The sequence below is a fragment of the Prionailurus bengalensis genome, chromosome B2 (assembly GCF_016509475.1).
Source record: "Prionailurus bengalensis isolate Pbe53 chromosome B2, Fcat_Pben_1.1_paternal_pri, whole genome shotgun sequence".
NCBI classification, from domain to species: domain Eukaryota; kingdom Metazoa; phylum Chordata; class Mammalia; order Carnivora; family Felidae; genus Prionailurus; species Prionailurus bengalensis.
The window spans coordinates 28,423,119-28,449,093 of NC_057349.1; the positions used below are offsets into that span (position 1 = coordinate 28,423,119).

The 25,975-nt window shown below is 37.1% G+C and overlaps 1 protein-coding gene and 1 long non-coding RNA gene across 3 annotated transcripts in view; one reads left to right on the forward strand and one right to left on the reverse strand.

The window, feature by feature from the left end:
- EXOC2 (exocyst complex component 2) overlaps positions 1-25,975 on the forward strand; it is a 277,442-nt gene that overhangs the window by 122,818 nt on the left and 128,649 nt on the right. For both annotated transcript variants that reach the window (XM_043590966.1, XM_043590967.1), the window contains 2 exons: positions 6,165-6,290; positions 10,630-10,754. In XM_043590966.1, coding sequence (XP_043446901.1) covers positions 6,165-6,290; positions 10,630-10,754 — 251 coding nt within the window. The remainder of the gene's footprint in view (positions 1-6,164; positions 6,291-10,629; positions 10,755-25,975) is intronic.
- On the reverse strand, positions 8,446-23,927 carry LOC122489309. Its single transcript, XR_006298890.1, has 4 exons — positions 23,438-23,927; positions 12,411-12,518; positions 10,288-10,401; positions 8,446-9,632 (listed from the first exon to the last, which is right to left on the reverse strand). It is a non-coding gene; the product is annotated as an uncharacterized LOC122489309 (long non-coding RNA).

The following is a 25,975-nucleotide window of genomic DNA, read 5'->3' on the forward strand; positions in this document are numbered from 1 at the left end:
AACTTGCACAGCTTGAGTTGAAAGGATTTGATTGATACATGATAAGGTTTCCTGGAACTCTTCTGGAGTACTAGGTACAATAAGCATTTTCTACAAAATCAAATTCATTATCAGGTTTTTTTCCTTAGGAATCAATGTTTTAATGTAAACCATTAAGTTTTTGGGCCTAAGGGAAGATCTTTTCAGATCTTTTAAGAGCAAACTGTGAAAGATTGTTTATTTTCTTTTAGAAAAGTAATACATTTTAAACTTTTGGTTATTTCTACGCTTGCAGCTTTATTCTTTTAGTGAAGTGACTAGGATTGTTTTATTAGTGTCCTATAGAAAATAACTTCTGCAGCTTTTGAAAACATCTTTTTCTTTTTCTCTTAATTAAAACAAATTTTCTGTTCTGTTTATATAGTATCCTTAAAAGGGTTTTTCTGATTTTATGTTTGTTTACAATCTGTTAATTTCTCCTACGTACTCACAATTAGAAAAAGTTCCTTTTGAGGTATAGAAGCTTTAACTGGAGAAATAAAACATAGATTTTTGATTGTCAGTAATTAAGAAGTTTAGTTATTATTTTTAAAAATTTTAAGTGTTTGAAAGTTTTTTTTTCCCCAATATGCTTCTTCCAGCATCTGTAGATAAGCCATGTATCTTTTTTTTTGATATATTGGTGAAACTGTAACTCAAATACTAGTTTGTAGAATTTAGAAGACATGGCTATATACCCTTTTAGTTCTAGGATTTTGTTTTTATCATTTTTCCTGCAAATACCACATAGGATTTTGGAACTAGAAGTACTATAGTGTTGGTTCTCATGCTATCGGGTATGTTTCTGTGTGGAATTTTGTCTCCAGAGTAGTCTTTACACTGTTCCCCAGCTAACTGTTTATAGCCAAATAATTTTGATCTTATAAGCATTTATTCCTTTGAATGTATTTATTGGTTACCCTGCTTCGTGTCTTTAAAATAGCCAAGCTGTAACAAAATTCTGATGAATTTCAGAACAAATTCTGATGAATTTCAAAATAGGTTTCACTGTTACTTTTTTGTTGTCTTTATATTTTCTTTGTATAATTTCCATTTAAGGCTTAATTTTCACATTTGCTCTGTAGAGGCAGACTTTTTATACATTTACATAACAACAGTAATCAGTGACCTAAGTTGTAGGAATAGTGAGCAAAAGAAACGTATTTTCCATTTTATTCTCAGTGGTGATATAAAGTTTCAGATTTAAACTTCATATCTTAGAATCATTATTTTACAGCCAAAAAAGACTTTAAAATTTTTATAGTTTCAAGTCCTGATTTTTACAGGTGATGAAGCATTGGCCTATTATGACTCCTTCAGCTAGCTGTAGAATTCCATTCCAGTTGTAAAACCATGAGAATCCTGGGTTAATCCCTGCCTCAATTTCAGATATAGTGAACAGGTTGTTAGTATTAGCACAAATGAAGCCAGAAAGTGATAACCTTTCATTAAGGCTGCAATCCTACTTTTAATTCTTTTTCATCTAGAAAAAATTGTCGAAACAGTTAATTTCTGGAGAAAATTTACTGCCAAGAAAACAAATGATTTCTCATAACCTAATGCAGTATTGAGAAAGACATAGCCAAACACAATTTTACAAAAACTTTAGTCTCTGTCACCTGTAAAATGTTCCATTGCAAGCTAAAATTCTAATGAAAGAACTGAAGTTGTGTGTATACACTTGAACACAATCTTGTATGCAGGGGCAGATAACTTAGGTTGTCAGGGAAAACACACAAGTAAGTAACATAAGTTTCAGTTGCACATAAGTCAGAGCATGATTTTATGAAACTTCCTAATTATTCTCATTTATTTATTTAAAAAAAAATTTTTTTTAACGTTTATTTATTTTTGGGACAGAGAGAGACAGAGCATGAATGGGGGAGGGGCAGACAGAGAGGCAGACACAGAATCCGAAGCAGGCTCCAGGCTCTGAGCCATCAGCCCAGAGCCCGACGCGGGGCTCAAACTCACGAACCGTGAGATCGTGACCTGAGCTGAAGTCGGACGCTCAACCGACTGAGCCACCCAGGCGCCCCAGCTAATTATTCTCATTTAATAAACATATGTTTTGTATAATGTATGTATGTCTCATGAACACATCAAAAGATGTTGCTATCATTGTGTTGTAAAACAGCCAAGAAAATATGCTGATTTCTTGTAAGGTATTTTAAAGCCTTTTGTTGATTTGATGTTACAGAAATAGTTTTTCTCATTTTTTTGTTTTCTTTTTACTTATCGTCAAAACCACTTCATAGTTGTAATAATTTTATAGTGTAGGAATGCCACATCATGTAATTTAAGTTTAAAAGGGCTGTCAATCCTCAAGGAGTTTTTTCTTTTGACACTTGATAGTAAATAGTTTCTGTTAAATGAGATTTAAAATGTTTTAATTTTCTCTTCAAAGGATAATCTTCCTAATTCCCTGTAAAATAACTGATGATAAGACCTTTAGTTTGAGCAAAAAAAAAAAAAAAAAATGTTAGAGAAATGCATTTGCGAGTTTAATGCCCACTGTTGAGTTTTCAGGGCTGATGAATGTGTGTGGTGCTGTTGCGCTATCTCCTGGTCACTCAGTAAAAATGCGTCTTACAGATTTGTTCCAGATGCTGGTTAGTCCTGAGGGTGTATATGCTGTTTTAACTCCCTGATTCTGTGCTACACTGGATGGTAATTTGACACTGCCAATTAAGAAATCAGTTCATGTTAAACTTTCTTTTCCTGATATAATAGAAAATGATGATATGGTTTCTAATAGAAGAAAAGCATATTCATAATATAATTTCTGTTATTAAAGGGGAAGATAAATCAGTGCTTTAACAGTTTCAAAATTCCAAGATTTACTTAAACTTCATAAATTACTTAAAATTAAACTATTTAAAGTTGTAAAGACATTATTTATGGGGAAAATCTTTTTCTGAGGATCTACTTGAATAATGATAATTATATTTTTCTGTAGGAATGGTACATAATGTATTTTTAGGAAACTAGGAAGTGTTTTCCTTCTTAATTAAAAATGTATAGTCTGGGGGGGTGCCTGGGTGGCTCAGTCGGTTGAGTGTCCGACTTTGGCTCAGGTCATGATCTTGCGGTTTGTGAGTTCGAGCCCCGTGTTGGGCTCTGTGCTGATGGCTCAGAGCCTGGAGCCTGCTTCGGATTCTGTGTCTCCCTCTCTCTCTGCCCCTCCCCCGCTCATACTCTGTCTCTGTCTCTCTGTCTCTCTGTCTCTCTGTCTCTCTCTCTGTCAAAAATAAATAAACATAAAAAAAATAAAATTAAATTAAAACGTATATTTCTGAAACCTTGAAGAGTAACTTGTAACATTTTAAAATTAAAACGTTCTAGGGGCTCCTGGGTGGCTCAGTCGGTTGGGCATCTGACTTTGGCTCAGGTCATGATCTCAAAGTTCGTGGGTTTGAGCCCCGCGTCGGGCTCTGGGCTGACAGCTCAGAGCCTGGAGTCTGCTTCGGATTCTGTGTTTCTCACTCTGTCTGCCCCTCCCTAGCTTGTACTCTGTCTTTCTCTTTCTCAAAGGTGAATAAATATTTTTAAAAAAATTTTTTTAAGTAAAACATTCTTTGTACCTTTTTATATAAAATTTTATTTATATTATAATTTTAATGTAAATACTTATTGTCATGCTAAATAAGTTTGGTCTTCTTTATATTTCCTATTAAAGTATGTCAGAAAATTGATATTACGATACTAATTTCCTGAATTCTATAGTTAATAGCAGTGGCAACTGTGTAACTGCAAAGGAAAATGTCATATCATTAAAGCTTCTACACACAACTTCTTTAATACAGAAAACAATCAATTATAAAAATACTGTTTCTCCATTGTATTTTTTTACTCTGTATCACATATCATTTATTTTGTTTTCCAAAGTAGAAATGCAGGTAAATAAATTATTTATATTTAGCACTTTAGTAGAACATAGTATTTCTTCAATAAAATTCTTTTCCACTAAAAAATCTGTTCAAATGATTTAATTTCTATTTTTACAATCCCTACCTTAGTAGAATTTGTGAGAATACAAGGAAATAGCTCATAGTGTATCATGTTAAGTAGCTCATGTTAGGAGGAGCTTGTGAAGGCAGGTTCTCCATAGCATGTTTTTACTGTATTTTTTAATTTATTGCTTTATTTTTTTGCCTCCACTACCAGAATGTAAATATTTTGAGAGCAGGGCCTTGTCTATTATTCATCACCTTATCCTCAGGGTCTACAGTTACTGGCACATAGGAGGTACTCAATAAATACTTGTCAGTGTTACTGAATAACTAACTAATATTATCAGTGGCATAGATAGGTTTTATCTTTTGTATCTGAAAACAAATCTATAAGCTTTTATTATTCTACTAAGTTACAAAAGAAGGAATAGAGTTCTTACTGAATAATTTAGTACCAGTCACTCAGTATATATTGAGGGAGTTATTTGCAGAAGGTCCAGTGATTATGGACACAGATATAATATTTAATCCTTACACCTGAGAATATAGTATTTTGATTTGGAAACAGGAGTAACTTGACTGTTAATGAACATCAGAAGGTAGAATGTCAAGTCAGTTGAATTATGTTACTTTTCACTTGTGTCAGAAGGCAGAGAAGATAGGTAACACTTTGAGTTGGAATAAGAGGTGACTTCATGGAGCAGCTGTAATTCAAGTCCTATTTTTTTTTAAATTTTTAATGTTTATTTATTTTTGAGAGAGACAGAGCACAAATGGGGGAGGTGCAGAGAGAGAGGGAGACAGAATCCAAAGCAGGCTCTAGGCTCTGAGCTGTCAGCACAGAGCCTGACACAGGGCTTAACCCCACGAACCGTGAAATCATGACCTGAACCAAAGTCTGAAGCCCAATTGACTGAGCCACCTAGGCACCCCTCAAGTCGCATTTTTAAGAATGAGAGTTTAAGTGGGTGGACAGGAAGGATAGGTGAGGCCTTTCAGGTGGAGAGGGTAGGATATAAGGCAGAAAAATGTAAGATGATTTTTCATAGGGAGAATATGTAAATGTCCTATGCATGGCAAATTCTCTGTAAATGTGTTGAATTCAGTTTGTTTTGAACATCTTTGGATGCCCAACTAAAGAGCTCAAAGTGGTGTAGATGCCTCTACAGACTGACAAGGCAAATGTTACCACCTAAAGCCAATGTCTTACTAACTCATTAAGCAACATGGGATACTAATAGTTCTTGATATCCATTTTGGGAAAAAATGTTTCCTGGTTTTTAGAATAATTTGGGTTGGATTTATTTTTTTAATTTTTTTTTAATGTTTATTTATTTTTGAGAGAGAGAGTCAGAGACAGAGCATGAGCAGGGGAGGGGCAGAGAGAGAGGGAGACACAGAATCTGAAACAGGCTCCAGGTTCTAAACTGTCAGTACAGAGCCTGACGTGGGGCTAGAATTCACAGGGTGCCAGCTCATGACCTGAGCCAAAGCTGGACATTTAATTGACTGAGCCACCCAGGCACCCCTAGGTTGGATGTCTAAGGGTTTTGTGGAAGACTTCTGAGAAGAGAATCAAGAAAGCACTATTTTGGTGATATTAATCCAGACAGTAAAGAGAGTTTCTGGACAGTAGTGAAATGTTAGGCTTCTGGAATATTAACAGTGTGAGGTGGGAAGGATCCAAATTAGGCGGCTGGCATCAGGAATAGAAATAGGGGATCAAATCCCACATACCAAAGAAATCATAGGATTTGGAGATTTAAATTTTACAGGAAAGTTAAAGATTTATGCTGTAAGTCTGCTCCATTAAAAGAATCAGAACTCCGTGACTTCCAAGCGCCAAGTTGTTTTTCAAAAAAGGATTTCTCATCCTGATTTTTGTTTGTAGACTTTGTCCCACCCTTGCCCCTGCCAGTATTGCTGAATATTCATTCTAAAATGAAACATAAGTTTCTTTCATGGTGTGTTACCTCTCTGTATTAAGCCAAAGAAATGGATTGAATCCTACAAATCTGTCATGGTGGGAATGACTTTTAAAAGCTATTAAGAGAAAACATTTTTTATTTTGCTTAGTGAATGTTTTATTTAAAAGAATGGAACAATTGATCAAGAAATAACTCTGAGAAGCAGTTCATTACATCAACTAAATAAGAATATATGGAATGTATGGAAATGTCACCTCTCTTCTAGGTACCCCAGGCCTTCACAGTTCCATGTTGGATCTGGACAGTGATACACGTCCCTTGGTGTTGGGTCATCTTAGTCAGACAGCGTCATTAAAGAGGGGCAGCAGCTTTCAGTCTGGCCGAGATGACAGTAAGTATCTCTCTCTACTCCTACTTTGTCTTTTAAATTTGTACTTCTATAATTTCAGACATTTTTGTCTTGGAAATTTTCCTTGTGTTGCTGCTGCTAAGTATTACCAACCTTCACAGGTGAATGTATATTCAACATACACAGTTAAAGTCTACTTTAATTTTTCCTGTGGTTGACTTTTAAAGAATATGCTACAGAAAATATTTTGTGAGAAATTCTTTAAGATGACATTTGTAATAAAAGTAATCTCTATAGTCAGTACAGAGAAACACCTTTTGTATGCATTTTAAAACTTGGTTTAGAAAGAAGGGTTAATAATATATTAATTACTAATCATTTTTTCCTGAGAATAAAGTATCTTGAATTGTAACTATATTACATTTCCTTTGTAAAGTTGATATTTACCTATTGTTTATTTACCTGTGTGAGATACAAAATATATCGGTTATAACGCATTTGGGTACCAGTTAAATGCTGTTAGTCACTAGTTATTTATAACCTCAATAACAAATCTAAGAAATCCAAATTGGGTGGGGTGCCTGGCTGGTTCAGTTAGTAGAGCATGTGACTCTTGATCTCGGGGTTGTGAATTCAAGGCACATGTTGGGTGTAGAGATTACTTAAGAATAATTTTTTTTTTAAAGAAATCCAAATAAGCTAATAGAAATATCTTACTTTATATTAAAAGTAAATACCTCAAAGTTTATTTTAAGATATTTTATGTTATTCTTATAAGTATTGGAGTTTACTTTTTGTGTGTGATTTTTTTAAAATTTTTTAATGTTTATTTTTGAGACAACAAGAGGGAGAGAGACAGAACGTGAGTGGGGTAGGGCAGAGAGAGAGGGAGACACAGACTCTGAAGCAGGCTCCAGGCTCTGAGCTGTCTGCATAGAGCCTGACGTGGGTCTCAAACCCACGAACCGTGAGATTATGAACTGAGCCAAAGTCGGACACTTAACTGACTGAGCCACCAAGGCGCCCCTCTGTTTTTTTTTTTAAAGAAATTTTTCTTTACGTTGGTGAGAAAACAGTTGTTCCTTATTTTTCTTTGGAGTGGAGGCATTCTCCATGACAGACTGATCTTTGAGACCCAGTGGTCCATATATGTAGAATGTCTATATACTGTGTATATGTAGAATATATGGAAGTGCAGTAAGCCAGGCCACTCAGAGAGCTTGTTCAGCATCAGAGCCAACAAAGACTTGGTTCAGCATAGGGTGTTTTCACTTTAATTTCCCAGCAAATACTCTTGCAAAGAATATATGAGATAAGGATACTAGTTGAATTTCTCACAATAGTGTTATATAAGTAATGATCAATGTAGCTGCATGGAGGAGCTCAAACCTTTGAAACACTAATTTGGGGGAAGATATCATAACAGTCTACTTGCCACCACATGAGGTACGTGTTTCAGTGCTTCAGTTTTTAGATTTTCTTCTCCTATTTATTATCATTGGCCCATCATGCACTGGGCTGTGGTCTATGCTATGTAGCATGCTGCCTGCCATTTGGAAAACAGTGCTTATCTGTATTTGTTTTGTCTCTTTCAGCTCTGTCTCAAGATGAAAAATACCTCTAATTTTATTAGACTCATATCACATTATCATTAGGACTCCTTTCATTGGTTGTCTGTTCAATTGTAGACTCCATGAAGGCAAAGACCTGTTCTGTTCATTATTAGTGGTCAGCATCATAGATAGACGTTATGGTATAGCCACAGGATTAAGACACAGGACACTTAATAAATATTGGCCAAATAGACAAGTACAGTTTGTAATGTACCCCTAAATAAAGAACTATGCCTTTCACGTATGTGACAACAATTTAAAGCTTTTCCCCCCAACTCATAGACAAAGGGCTAATATACCTAAGAGGTAAAGAGGCTCTGTAGGCCACAGATAGGAAGTCTGAATGGCTCTTAAGTATATGAAGGCAGGTATTCAGCCTCACAGTAAAAATTTAAAAGGCTATGAAGAACGATGGGATGTGAGTTTTGCAAAATCCCTAAATTTTTATTGTTTTAGGTTTTATGTATTTGGTTTATTCATTGGTAAGATTATAAAGAAGCTTATATGTGTTTATGTGTGTTGCTGGTGGGTGTGTAAAGAATCCCTGTAGAGGACAGTTTAATAATACTTATCAAAATCACAACTTCATGTACTCTTGGACCTAGAAGTTCTTGTTCTGAGAATTTATTCTACACTGATACTTGCAAATGTGCTAAATGTTATAGGTAAAAAGTTATTGATTAAAACACTTATTTTGTTTTTTTTTTGAAATACTAATTTTAATGACAAAACATTGGAAACAGTCTTATCCATTAAAAGGGAATTTTTAAAAATTATCATACATACAAAATATGAAATACATTTGACCCTTGAACAACACTGGTTCGAACTGTGTAGGTCTACTTATACACAAATTTTGTTCAGTAAATATATTGGAAAGTTTTTTGGAGACTTGTGACAATTTGAAAAAACTCTTAAGATGAACCAGGTATCATTGAAATACAGAAAAAATTAAAAAGGTATTATTGTAAGGGTACAGTATAATACATATAACACATAAAATATGTATTAATTGACTGCTTTATGTAATTGGTAACTTTCCTGGTCAACAGTAGGCTATTAGTAGTTCAGTTTTTGGGGAGTCAGAAGTTATTCATAGATTTTTGACTGTGCAGGGGATCGGTGTCTCTAGCCTCTGTATTGTTCAAGGGTCAGCTGTACACAAATGTATTTGTGGGGGGAAAAAAAGAAACATTTTATGTACGAATAGGGAAGAACTTCAGGATCCACTGTGAAATGAAAAAAAGGCCAAGTGTCAAAAGATTGTGTTGAGTTTGCTTTCATTTGTGTGAAAGAACATTTGGGTGGGTGGGTGGGGAGAATATGTATTTATATTTGCTTGTGTATATAAAAGACATTTCAGAAAGAATCACAAATGACTAATAACAGTGGTTTCTTATGGCTGCAGCTGGGAACTGGGCAAATGGAGAACTAGTGGGAGATAGACTTTGTTCTGTATACCTTTTAAGTTTTCTTTTCCAACCACATCTTGTCTTTTTAAAATACTACGAAACATTTAAAATAAAATCCATCTCCCTCCTCCCCACCCCCCCCCCACCCCCAGAATAACAACAGTAATTATAGCAACAAAACTTTTTGCCTAGGAGTAATTTGAAAGGAAGCTGACAGTTGATAAAGGAGTTAATAAAGTTCTCTTATCTGGCCGGTCTTTGAAATTGCTGAATAGAAGTTAGAAGTTGACCCCAGAAGTTCTCCTGATCATTGCTGTGAAACTGGACAGTGGGATGCCTCTGCCTGCTCCTGCTGGAGGCTGTGAAACAGAACAGCAGGGCCAGGAAGCAAGGCATGGAGGAAGAAGGAAACAGGAAAGAATGCAATAAAGAAAAAGGAAAGAGATTGGAAGTGATTAATGCTCTTTAAATTACTAATTTGTTTTTATTCCAATGAACTTATTTCCATAAGAAATCTATAAGATGTTATTTCCCACTTGCAACAATAACTGCATTAAATGATATGTAACCCAAGAGACTTCAGTATTTTTATTTTTTCTTAAATTTCTTTGTCATGGGAAGTTATTCATTATATGATTATACTTGAATATGTTCCTTTTACATGGTGAAAATTCAGTAATGAATCAAGTTATAGTGGCATTTCCTTTTTTTTTAATTTTTTAGATGTTTATATATATTTTTTGAGAGAGAGAGATAGCATGCACACATGGCGCAAGCTGGGAAGGGGCAGAGAGAGAAGGACATACAGAATCTGAAGCAGGCACCAGGCTCTAGATTGTCAGCACAGAGTTGGATGTGGGGCTTGAACTCAAGAACTGTGAGTTCATGACCTGAGCCGAAGTCAGACACTTAACTGACTGAGCCACCCAGGCACCCCCATACAGTGGTATTTCCAACTGGTTGATATTTGCCTCAAATTTAAGGCTAATTGGCCTTGCCCTGACTTTGCCTTACTTTGCTGTTTGAGGGTAGGACTTTTGAGGGAAGTAGAACATCCTGAAGACAAGGTTGAAAAGCCAAAGCATCCTCCTTCTCCTGCTGTGCCCTCAAGACCAGTCTGCCATGCCCCTTTGAGAAAAACAGGAACCTCTGGTTAAAGTGTATTCTGTGTGCTGGCAGGCTTTGGTAGTGTGATGTGGAAAGGAACATTTACTGATATTGGTCTATCAATAAATTAAAGCTCTGTAGCCAAAATGGGACAAAGTGCAACACATTTTTAGGTGGGGGAGCAATAATATGTTGAAACCAATTTTTATTCTTGACTCAAAGTATATTCATAGTATTTTCCCCCCTTAGCATGGAGATACAAAACTCCTCACCGGGTGGCATTTGTTGAAAAACTGACCAAGCTTGTTTTAAGTCAGCTGCCTAACTTCTGGAAACTCTGGATTTCATATGTTAATGGAAGCCTTTTCAGTGAGGTATGTATACAAATTTGACTGTAGATGTCGCTAAGTCATTGTGAATTAATTTCTAGTCTTAAAAAATTTTAGATTTCTAAGTGACTTTTTAAAAACTTGAGTCCCAAAGCCTATTAATATTGTCAGATATTTTAAGATTAATTAAGAGTTCTATAAAGCTCTAACACTTCATAGCTGTATGATCTTAAACAAGTTACTTCATTGTTCTGAGAGTATTCTCAAATGTAAAAAGAGAGTAGGAGTATCTGTCTCAAAAGGTGGTCATGAGGATTAAATGAGAGTCAGTTAAAGAAAAAAAGAAAATGTGAAATATCTTCAAGGATTTAGAGTTGAGTAGATTGCCAGTTAGGTAAAATTATAGATGAAATTATTGTACAGTTGATTATGAACAAATGGTAAAACGAAGATAAAACAAAGATAAAAGGAGCTTGCACATGGGTCTGAAATAACCCATGTAATTATGGAGGTTTCTAGCCGGAAAGAATTAAATGATCTTGTTTTCTAGCCCACTGTGATCAGCGCATAGAAGCTATTGCATTTAAATTTTCAAAAGTCGCACATTCACTTAGTGTCTTAATCATAATATAATTGGTAGCATAGAAATTATGAACAGAAAATAATTGATGAAATTTTGGGGTGATGGTGGGGTCTTGGTCATAGCCAACGACCAAGAAAGAATTCTTGAAGATGTCTTTGGTGCAAAAAGGTGATTTTATTAAAGCATGGGGGGAGAGGACCCATGGGCAGGAAGAGCTGCACTGGGGTCCTGAGGGATAACTCATTATATTCCCTCAGGTTGGGAGGGAGTCAGGGACAGAATAAGTCTCTAAGAAATTTTGGAAGCAAGGTTTTCAGGACCTCAGAGGGGCTAGCTGTTGCTGGGGAAACACCCTTATCACCATTTTATAAAACCTCAGTCAGGAGACCCTTCAGATGCATATCAGGGGCCATAAGCTTGGAGCATGATTGCCAACATATGTCCTGGAGCAGTTGAGATAAAGGAAGTAGATTTACAGGATCCTCAGGAGGTTGAGACAATGTTAAGTCAAGGTTCTCTTTTGCCCCTAGCAAAGTGTCATCATGGAGGCAGCTGAGCTCCTAAAGCTAGGTCACTCTGCTGGTTTCAAGGACTTGTCAATGGGCTGCAGTCAGTAAGGGAATTTAATTTTTCATTTGCCTTAAGTTGCAAGCATTTAAACCCCTTTCCTTTGTTCTTGGGTAGCTGGGAGTGTCCAGGAATATCACACAGATACCACCTGGGGTAGGGGTGGGGTGCTATCTTGTGCTTTGCCCCTCAGCCTGCGGCATTCTCCCTCCACAGTAATGACTGATTTTTGTGTGTAGCACACGGAATTCAGACTCATCATTCCAGACTCTCAGTTCAAGTGCCCCATGAAAAGCCCCCAGGCCCTGGAGTGTAGACACTAATGCCCTTCGCCTTCAGCTGCCAAAGAGGCCCCACCTGTAACAAGGAGACGACAGCTCTGGTTTTGTCTCTCTACGGAGAACTCCTTTTGTCCTTGGGAGCTGGGACAGGTAGAGATCTTCATGAGGATAATGGCTATTTCCTGCTCTTTTATACTTGCATAGAAATAGAACATAGAAATTGGATATGGGAAGGGCTAACTGGTTTTGGTATTTTGGATGTAAGCACACCTTTGTGGTTCAAGACCTCTTCTCCTTCATGGAAAGTGATTGGGTGTCTTGGTACTCCAGGGGTCCATCTTTTCTCTCTTGACCCATGGACATTTATTCACGCGACTTCTAAAAGAAATAGAATTATTCTCTGGAGCAATTTGTTTTCCTTTGTATGTTTAATTCTCATTGGTTCACTGACTCTTTTCTTTTAAACCAGGTAGATCCTTGTTTGTATGAATGGTTAGTTATCTAAACCATAAAATTTCCTTGGTGTATGAAAAATGGAAAAACTATAGTGTATGACAAAACTCCTTAGTGCATAAAAACTGAGCTCTTAAGCATGAGTTATCACCATATTTTTTTCTTCCTTTTCAGCAGTGTATTAGTTACTGTGCTTTATAACATTAAAATATTATAGCATTAAATAATGTATGTCTTCTGTCTTTTTGTATCACTTGATTATACAAAAACTCTATTGAAAAGTTAACTATACAGGGGAAGTGAGTCTTCCATAAGATAAATGTAGAGTTTGGCTGCCCTTGATAAATGCAGAGTTGCTTGTTGCTACTGAGGATGAGAATGCTTTATTTTTTTTTTTTTCTACAAATTTTTATTTAAATTTTAGTTAGTTAACATGCAGTATAACACTGGTTTCTGGTGTAGAATTTAGTGATTCATCACTTACATATAATACCTGGGGCTCATCACATGTGCCCTCCTTAATACTCATCAATTTAAACCATTCCAGTGCCCTACCTCCTCCCCTTCAGCCTACTTCCCTAACCATCAATTTGTTCTCTATAGTTAAGAGTCAGTTTCTTGGTTTGCCTCTCTTTTCTTCTCCCATGTTCATTTGTTTTGTTTCTTAAATTCCACATATGAGTGAAATCATATTATATTTGTCTTTCTCTGACTGACCTATTTCACTTAGCATAATACTGTCTACCTCCATCCACATTCTTGCAAATGGCAAGATTTCATTCATCTTTATGGCTGAATAATTTTCCATTGTGTGTATGTGTACACATACACACGCACACACACATACATACACACGCACACACACACCAAATCTTCTTTACTTTTTTTATCTTTGTAAATTTTTATTTAAATTCTAGTTAGTTCACATATAGTATAATATTGGTTTCAGGAGTAGACTTTGCTGATTCATCACTTACATATAATACCCAGTGCTCCTCACAATAAATGCCCTCCTTAATACCCATCACCCATCTAACCCGTCTGCCACCAACCTCTGATCAACCCTCAGTTTGTTCTCTGTCATTCAAAGTCTCTTGTGGTTTGTTTCCCTCTTTTCTCTCCACTCCCCTTCCCATATGTTCCTCTGTTTTGTTTCTTAAATTCCACATATGAGAGAAATCATATAATATTTGTCTTTCTCTGACTTACTTCACTTAGCATAATACTCTTTGGCTCCTTCCACATCATTGCAAATGGAAGATTTCATTCTTTTTGATGGCTGGGTAATATTCCATTGCATGCACACATGTGTGCACGCACACACACACACACACACACACACACATATATGTATGTCACATCTTTATCCATTCAGCAGTCGGACATTTGGGCTCTTTCCGTAGTTCGGCTGTCGATAATGCTGCTATAAACATCAGGGTGCATATGTCTCTTAGAATCTGGATTCTTTATCCTTTACCATGTCTACTTTATCCATTCATCAGCTGATAGACATTTGGACTCTTTTCCATAATTTGGCTATTGTTGATAATACTGCTGTAAACATTGGGGTGCATGTGCCCCTTCGAATTAGTATTTTTGTATCCTTTGGGTAAATACCTAGTAGTGCAATTGCTGGATTGTAGGGTAGTTCTATTTTTAACTTTTTGAGGAACCTCCATACTGTTCTCTCAGTGGCTGCACCAGTTTGCATTCCACCCAACAGTGTAAGAGGGTTCCCCTTTCTCTGCATCCTCACCAATACCTCTTGCTACCTGTGTTGTTAATTTTAGCCATTCTCAGTGGTGTCAGGTGATATCTTATTGTAGTTTGGTTTGTATTTCCCTTATGATAAAGATGGTGGGCATGTTTTCCTGTGTCTGTTAGGCATCTGTATGTGTTCTCTGGAAAAACATTTATTCATGTCTTCTGCCCATTTTTTAACGATTATTTGTTTTTTGAGGTGTTGTGTTTTATAAGTGCTTTATAGATTTTGGATACTAACTCTTTATCCAGTATGTCATGTGCAGATATCTTCTCCCATTCTGAAGGTTGACTTTTAGTTTTGTTGATTGCTTATTGATTGTGCAGAAGCTTTTTATTTTGATGAAATCCCAATAGTTTATTTTGCTTTTGTTTCCCTTGCCTCAGGAGATATATCTAATAAGAAGTTGCTACAGCTGATGTCAGAGAGTTTCTCCTTTAGGATTTTAATGAGTTCCTGTCTCACATTTAGGTCAATCATCCATTTTGAATTCATTTTTGTGTATGGTGTAAGAGAGTGGTCCAGTTTCTTTCTTTTGGATGTTGCCGTCCAGTTTTCCCAACACCATTTGTTGAAGAGACTGTCTTTTTTCCATTGGATACTCTTTCCTGCTTTGTTGAAGATTGACTATATAGTTCTAGGTTCATTTCTGGATTTTCTATTCTGTTCCATTGATCTATGTGTCTCTTTTTGTGCCATTACCATACTGTCTTGATGACTATAGTTTTGTAGTATAATTTGAAATCTGGAATTGTGATGCCTCAAGCTTTGCTTTTATTTTTCAAGATTTCTTTGGCTATTTAAGTTCTTTTGTGCTTCTGTACAAATTTTAGGATTGTTTGTTGTAACTTTATGAAAATTCCAGTGGTATTTTGATAGGGATTGCATTAAATGTGTAGATTTCTGTGGGGAGTATAGACACTTTAACAATGTTTGTTCTTCCCATCCATGAGCATGGAATGTTTTTCCATTTTTTTGTGTTATTTTTATTTTCCCTCATCAGTGCTTTTTTATAGACCTTTTACCTCTTTGGTTAAATTTATTTCTGGGTATCTTGTGGGTTTTGGTGCAATTGTAAATCAGATCAATTCTTTAATTTCTATTTCTGCTGCTTCATTATTGGTGTATAGAAGTGCAACAGCTTTTTGTACATTGATTTTTAAAAAAAAATTTTATTATGTTTATTTATTTTTGAGAGAAAGAGAGAGACAAAGTGAGAGTGGGGGAGAGGCAGAGAGTGAGGGAGACACAGACCCAAAGCAGGCTCCAGGCTCTGAGCTGTCAGCACAGAGCCCGGTGCAGGGCTGGAACCCACAAACCGTGAGATCATGACCTGAGCCGCAGTCGGATACCTAACTGACTGAACCACTCGGGCGCCCCTGTACATTGATTTTGTATCCTGTGATTTTACTGAATTTGTGTATCAGTTCTAGCAATTTTTTGCTGGAGTCTTGATTTTCTGTATATGTCATCAGCAGTGAAAGTTTGACTTCTTCCTTACCTATTGGGATGCCTTTTATTTCTTTTTGTTGCCTGATTGCTATGGCTAGGACTATGTTAAATAACTGGTGAGAGTCGACATCCCTGTCTCATTCTTGACTATTGAGGAAAAGCTCTGAGTTTTTTCCCATTGAAGATGCTATTAGCTGTGCGTTTTTCATATTGGCCTTTATTATGTTGAAGTTCATTCTAAATCAACTTTGTTGAGGGCTTTTATCATGAAAGCAATGTTGTACTTTGTCAAATGCTTTTCTGCATCTACTGAAAGGATCATATGGTTTTTATCCTTTCTTTATTAATATCTGTATCATGTTGATTGATTTGCGAATATTGAGCCACCTTATAGCCCAGGAATCAACCTCACTTGATCATGCTGAATGATTCTTTTAATGCACTGTTGGATTTAATTTGTATTTTGTTGAGAATTTTTCATCCATGTTCATCAAAGATACCAACCTGTAGTTCTCTTTTTTAGTGGAGTCTGTCTGTTTTTGGAATCAGAGTAATGCTGATCTCATAGAATGAATTTGGAAATTTTCCTTCCATTTCTGTTTTTCAGAATAGTTTGAGAATAGGTATTAACTCTTCTTATTTTATTATTATTTTTTTAATGTTTATTTATTTTTGAGAGAGAGACAAAGCACTAGTAGGAGAGGGGCAAAGAGAGAGAGAGAGAGGAAGACACAGAATCTGAAGCAGGTTCCAGGCTCCGAGCTGTCAGCGCAGAGCCCGATGCAGGGCTTCAAATGGAAACTGTGAGATCGTGACCTGAATTGAAGTCAGACACTTAACTGACTGAGTCACCCAGGTGCTCCTTAACTCTTCTTTAAATATTTGGTAGAATTCCCCCTGTGAAGCCATCTGGCCCTGGAATTTTGTTTGTTGGGAGATTTTGATAACTGATTCAGTTTCTTTGCTGGTTATCAGTCTGTTCAAGTTTTCTGTTTCTTCCAGTTTTAGGTTTGGTAGTTATATATTTCTAGGAATTTATCCATTTCTTCTAATTTGTTGACATTTAATTTTCATAATATTCTCTTATAATTGTTTGTATTTCTGTGGTGTTGGTTATTTGTCCTCTTTCATTTGTGATTTTATTGATTTGGGTCTTTTTTCTTTTTGATAAGCCTGGTTAGGGGTTTATCAATTTTATTAATTTTTTCAAAGAACCGGCTCCTGGTTTCATCGATCTTTTCTATTGTTTTTTAGTTTCTATATCATTTACTTCTCTTCAAATCTTTATTATTTCCCTTCTTCTGCTGGCTTTAAGTTTTGTTTGTTGTTCTTTTTCTAGCTACTTTAGGTGTAAGGTTAGGTTGTTTATTTGAGACTTTTCTTGCTTCTTGAGGTAGGCTTGTATTGCTATATACTGCCCTCTTAGGATGACTTTTGCTGCATTCCAGTGGCTTTAGATAATCATGTTTTCATTCTCATTTGTTTCCATGTATTATTTTTATTTCTTCTTTGACTTACTGGTTGGCCAATTCATTCTTAGTAGGATGTTGTTTAATCTCTTTGTATTTGTCATCTTTCCAGATTTTTTTCTTGTGGATGACTTCAAGTTTCATTTCATTATTATCAGAAAATATGCATGGTATGATCTCACATTTTTTGTATTTGTGAGGCCTGATTTGTGACCTAGTATGTGATCTATTCTGTAGAATGTCCCATGTGCACTTGAAAATAATGTTTTCTGCTGCTTTGGGATGAAATGTTCTGAATATATTTGTTAAGTCCATCAGGTCCAGTATGGCGTTCAAAGACACTGTTTTCTTGTTGATTTTTTGCTTAGATTATCTGTCCATTGATGTAAGTTGGGGGTGTTAAAGACCCCTACTATTATTATGTTATCATCAAAGAATTCCTGTATGTTTGTTACTAATTGTTTTACATATTTGGGCACTTTCATGATGCGGGCATAAATTTTTACAATTGTTGTGTCTTCTGTTTGATAGTCCCCTTTATTATGATATAGTGGCTTTTCTTTTTTTTTTTTAATCTCTTGTTATAGCCTTTGGTTTAAAATCTAGTTTGTCTGTTACAAGTATTCCTACTCTGGCTTTCTTTTACAGTCCATTTACATGATAAATGTTTCTCCAGCCCCTCACTTTCAATCTGCACATGTCATTAGGTCTAGAATTAATCTCTTGTAGGCAGCATATAGATGGGTTTGGTTGTGGGTTTTGTTTTTTTTTTTTAATCCATTCTGATACCCTATGTCTTTTAATCAAAAGAGCATTTAGTCCATTTACATTTAGAGTAATTATTGATAGATATGTATTTAGTGCTATTTTATTACCTGTTTTGTCATTGTTTGTGGAGATTTTCTCTGTCCCTTCTAGTCTTTCTTTCTTTTGGTATTTCCTTCCCACTCAAAGAGTCCCCTTTAATATTTCTTGCAGGGTTGGTTTAGTGTTCACAGAATCCTTTAGTTTTTCTTTGTCTGGGAATCTCTTTATCTCTCCTTCTATTCTAAATGATAGCTTTGCTGGGTAGATTATACTTGGCTGCAAATTTTTCCCATTCAGCATGTTGAATATATTGTGCCCCTCCCTTCTGGCTTGCCAAGTTTCTGTGGTGAGATCTGCAGCTAGCCTTATGGGTGTTCCATTGTAGTATAGGGACTTCTTTTGTCTTCTTTTAGGATTTTTTGCTATCACTATATTTTGTAAATTTAACTACAGTATATCTTGGGGTTGGTCTGCTTTTGTTGATTTTGATGGGAGTTCTCTCTTACTCCTGGATCTGGATGTCTGAATAAGGATCACTTACTCATTCCTGTGTTTCTTCCATTCTTGTGGTCATTTTATCCAGTCTGTTTTGAATCTCAGTTGCTGCATTTTTCATTTCTGACTGGTTGTTTTTTATCTCTCTTATCTCTGTGGTAAGAGTCCCCTTGATGTCTTCCATACTCTTCTCAAGCCCAGCAAGTATCCTTTTCACTGTTGCTTTAAATTCTGCATCAGGCATATTATTTATGTTTTGATTAGATCTCTGGCTGTGACCTTTTCTTGTTCTTTCTTTTGGGATGAATTCCTCCATCTGTGTACTTTATCTGGGTCTCTGTCTTCTCCTGCTCCTGAGAGTGATGGCTTTATGAAAGAGTAGTCCTATAATGTCCATGGCCTGGAGCTTCAGGAAGTGTCTCTGGTGTGTACTACATGTACTCTGCTGCTGTATTTTGTCTGCTTTATCCCTCAGGTCAGTTGTCTACAGAGTTTCCCCTGTCTGCATCAGAGAGTGTTTGGACCTTGGCCAAAGCGTGTCCAGTTTTAACTAGGTGTGCTCTGGTCTATTTGTTAAATGAGATCTGATGCTATTTCCACCACACCTAACGTTTTGAAGAACTCTATAGTTAGTAGATGTAGTGCGTGTGGGGGTTTGTGCCGGTCTTCTGAGGAAGGGGCCTACTGTGCTGGTTCTTAGGTATACTTGCCCAAGAAAAGCAGTACCAGTAGAGTGCAGGGGGATAAGTAGGTGTAAGTAGGTGAGGCAGCCAGTTTTGGGACTGTGCTGTTTACTGAAGTTGGTTTATGCTGAGGGAGAGGGGAGGGAAAATGGTGCTAGCCAGCTTCTTTGTCTCCAGAGAGTGGTCTACATGCTTGCTGGTCTTGGAGAAGCACTCCCAGAAGAGTGAATAATTTCCCCCTCATTCATTCCAGGGGTTTTTCAGATTGGTGTTTTCTTTTTTTCTAAATTTTTTTTTAATGTTTTTATTTATTTTTGAGACAGAGAGAGACAGAGCATGAGCAGGGGAGGGGCATAGAGAGAGGGAGACACAGAATCCGAAGCAGGCTCCAGCCTCTGAGCTGTCAGCACAGAGCCCGACGTGGGGCTCGAACTCACAGACTGTGAGATCATGACCTGAGCCGAAGTCGGATGCTTAACCGACTGAGCCACCCAGGCACCGCTCAGATTGGTGTTTTCATGCTATCTGTGTCCACATTATTTGTCTGCCTGGAGCAGTCCAGTGCACTTTGGGTTATATACCAGCCAAGCCTGCTGACTTTTAAAACTCCACAAACTTTAAGGAGCTGCTATAGTGGGGGCCTGTGCTGGTCTTCTGGGGGAGGGTCTTCCTGGGTTGGGACAGATGGAGGATTAACCCAGAAGAGCAGTCACACAAGAGTTCAGGGGCGTGGGATTTGGAGCAAGTAGGCTAAACAGTCAGTGTCCAGGTTTGCCACCCTCAGCACATGTCTCTGCACCTGTGCTTAGGTGCAGGCAAAGGAAATGGCTCCCTCTGGTTCTTTTGTCCCCCAAGAGGTGTGTTTGTGAATGTTACCTCTCACAGGTATGCTTCAAGAAGAGCAAACAGTCTCTCCCTATGCACCTTAGGTGATCCTCAGATTTCTTTCTGCTGCCAGGGTTGCTTGCCTGCTTTCTCTCCAGGAGTGGGGCAATGCCCTCATGTGTCTATCCCAGCCAAACCTGCCAACCTCTACAACTCCAGTCTTTGAGCCCTACTGGTTGCAAACACTCACAAAAATCAGCTCTTCTCATTTTCCCAGCCACTGGCTTTGGGGAAGTGTTCTCCTTATTCATTTCCCTGGGCACTCCACTCTCTCTCTTGCCTTTCTCCAAGACCAGGACTTCCTCTCCTCCACAGCACTTGTGATCTGTTTGTCCCTCAAACCACATCTCTGCACTTCTTCTCTTCCTTTAGTTGTATAGTTTGTTCTGTCAGTCCTCAGGGAGATTTTTGGGTATTCAGAATGATTTGATAGTTATCTAGTGGTATTTGAGGACAAGCCTAGGATTTTCTACAAACCTCTATTTTCTACACACCTTCATCTTAGCTCCTCCCAGACCAAGGAAGAGAATGTTTTAATTTCAGCTTTTCTGGTGTCCTGAAAAAAGTTTTCTCAACCTTCTGCTTTCATACATGTCTCCATCAATTTGCATTTTTATTCCTCTTAGCTGCATGAGAGTTGTGTGACTGTGTGCTGAGGACACGTTTGGATTTCTTGCCCTCTGCCACAGTGGGGAACAGCTGTACCACCCATATCATGGCATAACTTCCCCTTCTTATCTGATCCGCCTCTAATCCTGATTGCTCATGACAACTGGAAAGGTAGATGCTTCCATATAAGTGCCTTGGACAGATTGTGTGCACAGCTCCTCTTAGAGAACATGAAGTGTTTTAATAGAAACATCCAATATATTTCACTTACTAGCTGTAACCTTAGGCAAATAACTTTACTTCTTTATGCCTAGTTGTATAGTTCTGGTTTGAGAATTAAACGAGTTATGTCAGTGAAGTACTTATAGCAGTGTCCAGCAGGTCAATGAAAATGTGCTCTTATTATTTGGAAAAAATATTTATTCCAGTACTTGAAATCTCATTGGCGTGGCACATAATACTGATTCAGGGAACAAAGTTTAGTAGCATTAAGAAATAGTAGACTGATGAACTGCTAGAGTCATGGTGAATAATGTCAAGATAGATTGACTCATCAAATGAATTAGTACCTTAGGAAATGGATTTTAAACCTAGTTATTTGTTTCCAGTCAAATGTTTCTTCCTTCCAATTTGATTGGTTCCTGTAGGTGGCCTACCACACAAGGATCGTAGTTGCCTTATTTTGAGTCTTTTTGGAGTTTGTAAAATTCCCAAGTTTTTGATCTGGGTATTCATTCATTCATTCATTCATTCATTCATTCATTCAGAGAGCGGGAGCAGGGGAGGGGTAGAGAGAAAGGGAGGGGGGGGGGAGAGAGAGAGAAAGGAAGAGAGAAAGTCCCAAGCAGGCTCCATGCTGAAAGCTCAGTCTCACAATCGAGCCCACCTGAGACTCAGTCTCATGTGAGATCATAACCTGAGCCGATTGTATGGAATCCAATTTGACAGTAAATTTCATAAAAAAAAAAAAAAAAAAATAACCTGAGCCGAAATCAAGAATCGGATGCTTAACCAACTGAGTCACCCAGGTGTCCCTTGATCTGAGATATTTTAGTGAAACATTAGTTGTACTGAATTGGATATGTCTGTGGTATTTGTAAGCTTTTAAGAGTTGTTAGTAATTATTGTTAATTGAGTGTAATTCATTATGCAGATCTGGGCATGTTTTTAAATTGTCTACCCTCTATTGAAAATCTAGAAAGACACTAAGGGTACTAGAAAGGAATGGATGAGTTAGGAACGTGTGCCTACCATGTCAGTTTACTAGTGAAATCCTGAAACTTAATTAAATTAAAACTGGGAAGAGTTCTGAGGTTTTTGATACTTGGTATTCAAACTCATACAAGAAAGCTCTGTAATATTTAAACAAAATTTACCTGAAAAATTTTTTCTAGTTATAGTAACTATTTGCTTTATTAAGAGCCCATCCGTTAAATATTTAGATGGAGTTTCCAACAGTTTAAAAAATAGTTCTTCAAACCAGTCATGCCCATGTGAAGTAACATACATGAATCAAAACAGTGAAATCTAGCCGTTGGTCTCACCACAAAGTAGTTTTGGTCTGTGTGTGCAGGAAAGAGTTAAGGTTTTTAAAGAAATGGTTAACAATAGCTTGAGATCTCACCTTTAGACATATTTTAAATATAGTATAATTTGGAATGAAAAATTGTAAAGCATCCAAATAATTTTCAACATTAGTAATTGACATTTTTTAAGTTGCATAACTCATAAAATGTAGATTAAAATGCACTTTATGTTCCCAAATTAGATTTTCTTTTAAAAATAGGGCAAAAATTATATAGTTCAGTATGTTAAAGATATTTGACTCTTCATCAAATTAAAATAATAAGTAACTTTTTTAATTGATAATTTTAAGAGGTATGCCTTACAATTAATTCCTGTCCCCTTCCACTCTCTATATATTTGGAGACCAGTCCTTAAAGTTCACAGATTATTTTGTCTACTAGATGCCATTATGCACTCATTAATACCTCTTTGATGGGCAAAATTTAGTTTTAATTTTGATAAATAATCAAATTTTAAAAATTGCTTTTCACTCTTTTCTTTGATTTAAAAATATTTCACGGAAGGACTATGAAATAACTAGCGCATTAAACAGAAAGTTCAGTATTAGGTACTGTGACAGATATAATTAGAAAGGCACCAACTGATCAATATACTTAGAATTTTATACTGGCTTGACTCATTATTGAAATAAATTGCACCTTTATTTCAGAGCTTCATCCCTTTGTCCACAACATACTAAACCAGCGTGTGTTAGGGTTCAGAGAAACAGAACCAATAGGATGTTGATTCTGTATCTAACTGTGTATATAGAGAAAGATTTACCATAAGGAATTGGCTCACATGATTATAGAGGTTAACAAGTCCCAAAATCTGCAGTAATCAAGCAGGAAACCCAGGAATGCGTATGTTGTAGTTCCAGTCTGAAAGCCAAGAGGCTTAAGACCCAGGAAGTACCAGTGTTTCAGTTCAGTGTCCTCAGTCAAAGCAGTCAAGCTGGAGGATTTCCCCCTTACTGGAGGGAAGGTCAGTTTTCTTGTTGTATTCGGGCCTTCCACTGATTGGGTGGGTTCCACCCTCATTAAGGAGGGCAATCTGCTTTCCTCAGCCTACCAATTCAAATGTTAATCTCATCCAAAAACACCTTCACCGACTTACCCAGAATAATGTTAAAGGAATATGGGGCGCAGTCAAGTTGACATATAGACTTAACCATCACAAGGTCCTTAACTTAGATTTTGCAGTATAGAATTCCAGTGTCATTTGTGCCTCCTGACATCACAGTAGGTACAGGGCTCCTCAGCAACATCTGAATTCCACACCTACAGTAGTCCTCCTAACCCCTAGGAAATTCTTAAACTTCTGCATACCCTTTTGTTGATATCTTAAATCTCTAGGAGAACAGTAAGTCTGTTGGACTTTTCAGGAGTATATCATAGGATTATGCCTAGCAGATACCCTTCAAAGGGCCAGTCTGCCATGTGGAGACCCAGGACTTTGAGTTTTTTAAAGAAAAACTTCAGATTATTACAGTACTGTTCAGGGCCCTCAGGCTTTCTGAAATATATCCCAGGAGGTCCTGAAGAACACTAACCCTAACCCTAGGTGATCCTTCATTCACCATGAATGAATATTTCATGAATACCCTGAACACTCTATGTGCCAGGCACTGATAGATTTACATACACACACACGTATACGTGTATGTACACATAACCCACACATGCATAAATTGAAAAAAAAAATATATATATATATATAAAGATGACCAAGATAAACATGATCTCTCCCCTCCTGGAGAGAAAGAACCAAAATAATTTTTTTAAATGTTTATTATGTTGAGAGAGAGAGAGAGAGAGAGAGAGAGAAAGAGAGAGAGAGAAATGAGTGGGGGAGGGGCAGAGAGAGAGGGAGACAGAGGATCCAGAGCAGGCTCAGTGCGCAGCGCACAGCCTGATGCGGGGCTCAAACTCATGAACCATGAGATCATGACCTGAGCTGAAGTCAGACACTTTACCAAATGAGCCACCCAGGTGTTCCCCAAAATAATTTTTTTAAAAAATTATCCTAAATTTTGCTAACAGCTATAAAAGAAATAGGGTTCTAAGATAAAGAATGTCAGTAGTGGGATGGAGATCCTGGAAGATCTCTCTGTGGAGATGATATTGAAACTAAAACTCAAAGCATGAGAAGGAAACAACCTTACGAAGAATCAGGGAGAAAAAATGTATTAGGCAGAGACAATGCCACATGCAAAGCCAAGGAAAAGAGTTTGGCATATTTGAAAAACAGAAGGTCATAACATCCTGAGTATACTGAGCAGGGACCAATTGACAGGGCTTTGTTGTACAGACATGGTAAGGGATTTACATTCCAAGTGTGGTAGGAAGCCATGCATGGACTGTAAGTGGTAGAGTGACCTGATCAGAGTTTTGGTTTTAAAAAGACCACTTTGGTTACCTATTCAAGAATGAATTGTCAGGGAATAAAAATCAAAGTGGGTAAGCTGTTCAAGCTGTCTGGACAGGAAATGATGGTGGTTGGATTAAGGTTTGTTAGTGGAGTTGGAAAGAAAATGATGGATTTCATTTGTATTTTGGAAGTAGTGTTGACCAAACTTACTGATAAATCCGGTGAGTAAGATAAGGACAGGAATTAACATAGAGCTACCAAATGGACCGACCCCTGAGTGAGTAGGTATGCCACTTATGAAGTCAGAAATGATGAAGCTCTGAGGTGACAGTGGGGTTTGTGGGGTCCCATAGTTCATTTTTGCTTTTTTTTCCCTTACCTCCAGAGACATGTTGAGTAAGAAGTTGCTGCGACCAAGGTCAAAAAGGTTTTTGTCTGCTTTCTCTTCTAGGATTTTGATGGCTTCCTGTCTTACATTTAGGTCTTTCATCCATTTTTTAGTTATTTTTGTGTATGGTGTAAGAAAGTGGTCCAGGTTCATTCTTCTGCATGTTGCTGTCCAGTTTTCCCACCACCATTTGCTGAAGAGGCTGTCTTTATTCCATTGGATATTCTCTCCTGCTTTGTCAAAACTTAGTTGGCCATACGTTTGTGGGTCCATTTCTGGGTTCTCTATTCTGTTCCATCGATCTGAGTATCTGTTTTTGTGCTGGTACCATACTGTCTTGATGACTGCAGCTTTGTAGTACATCATGAAGTCTGGAATTCTGATGCCTCCATCCTTGGTTTTCTTTTTCGGTGCAAAAAAGTGATTTTATTAAAGCCTGTGGGAAGAAAGAGCTGCACTGGGGTTGTTGTATGGCTGGTTATATACCATGTACTAGGGAGAGGTAAAGTTAAAAGAGAAGTTTCGCAAGAGGCTTTCATGTGCTGAAGACTGACAGATTACTGGAGGCCTACCTATTGTCAAGCTAAGGTTGTTTTTCCCTCTAGCGAAGCATTAACATTAAGATAGATAGTAAGGAGTTCCTGAAGTAATGTTATACTTTGTGTTGCCCCAAGTATTTGCCAGAGGGCTGCAGGTTATAAAGAAATTTAATTTCACCTGCCCTTTTCTTCTTGCATTTGTTCCCCACATCAGAATGGTTGGGATGGTGATACTATGGGCTCCAGGAAACTTGAGTCTATAAGTTTCTGGATATTAGGCTATTGATAAGATTGCCTTTTTCTTGTAATTTACTAAGGTATTTGTAAACTGATGGAGACTGTGTCCTGCACGACTGT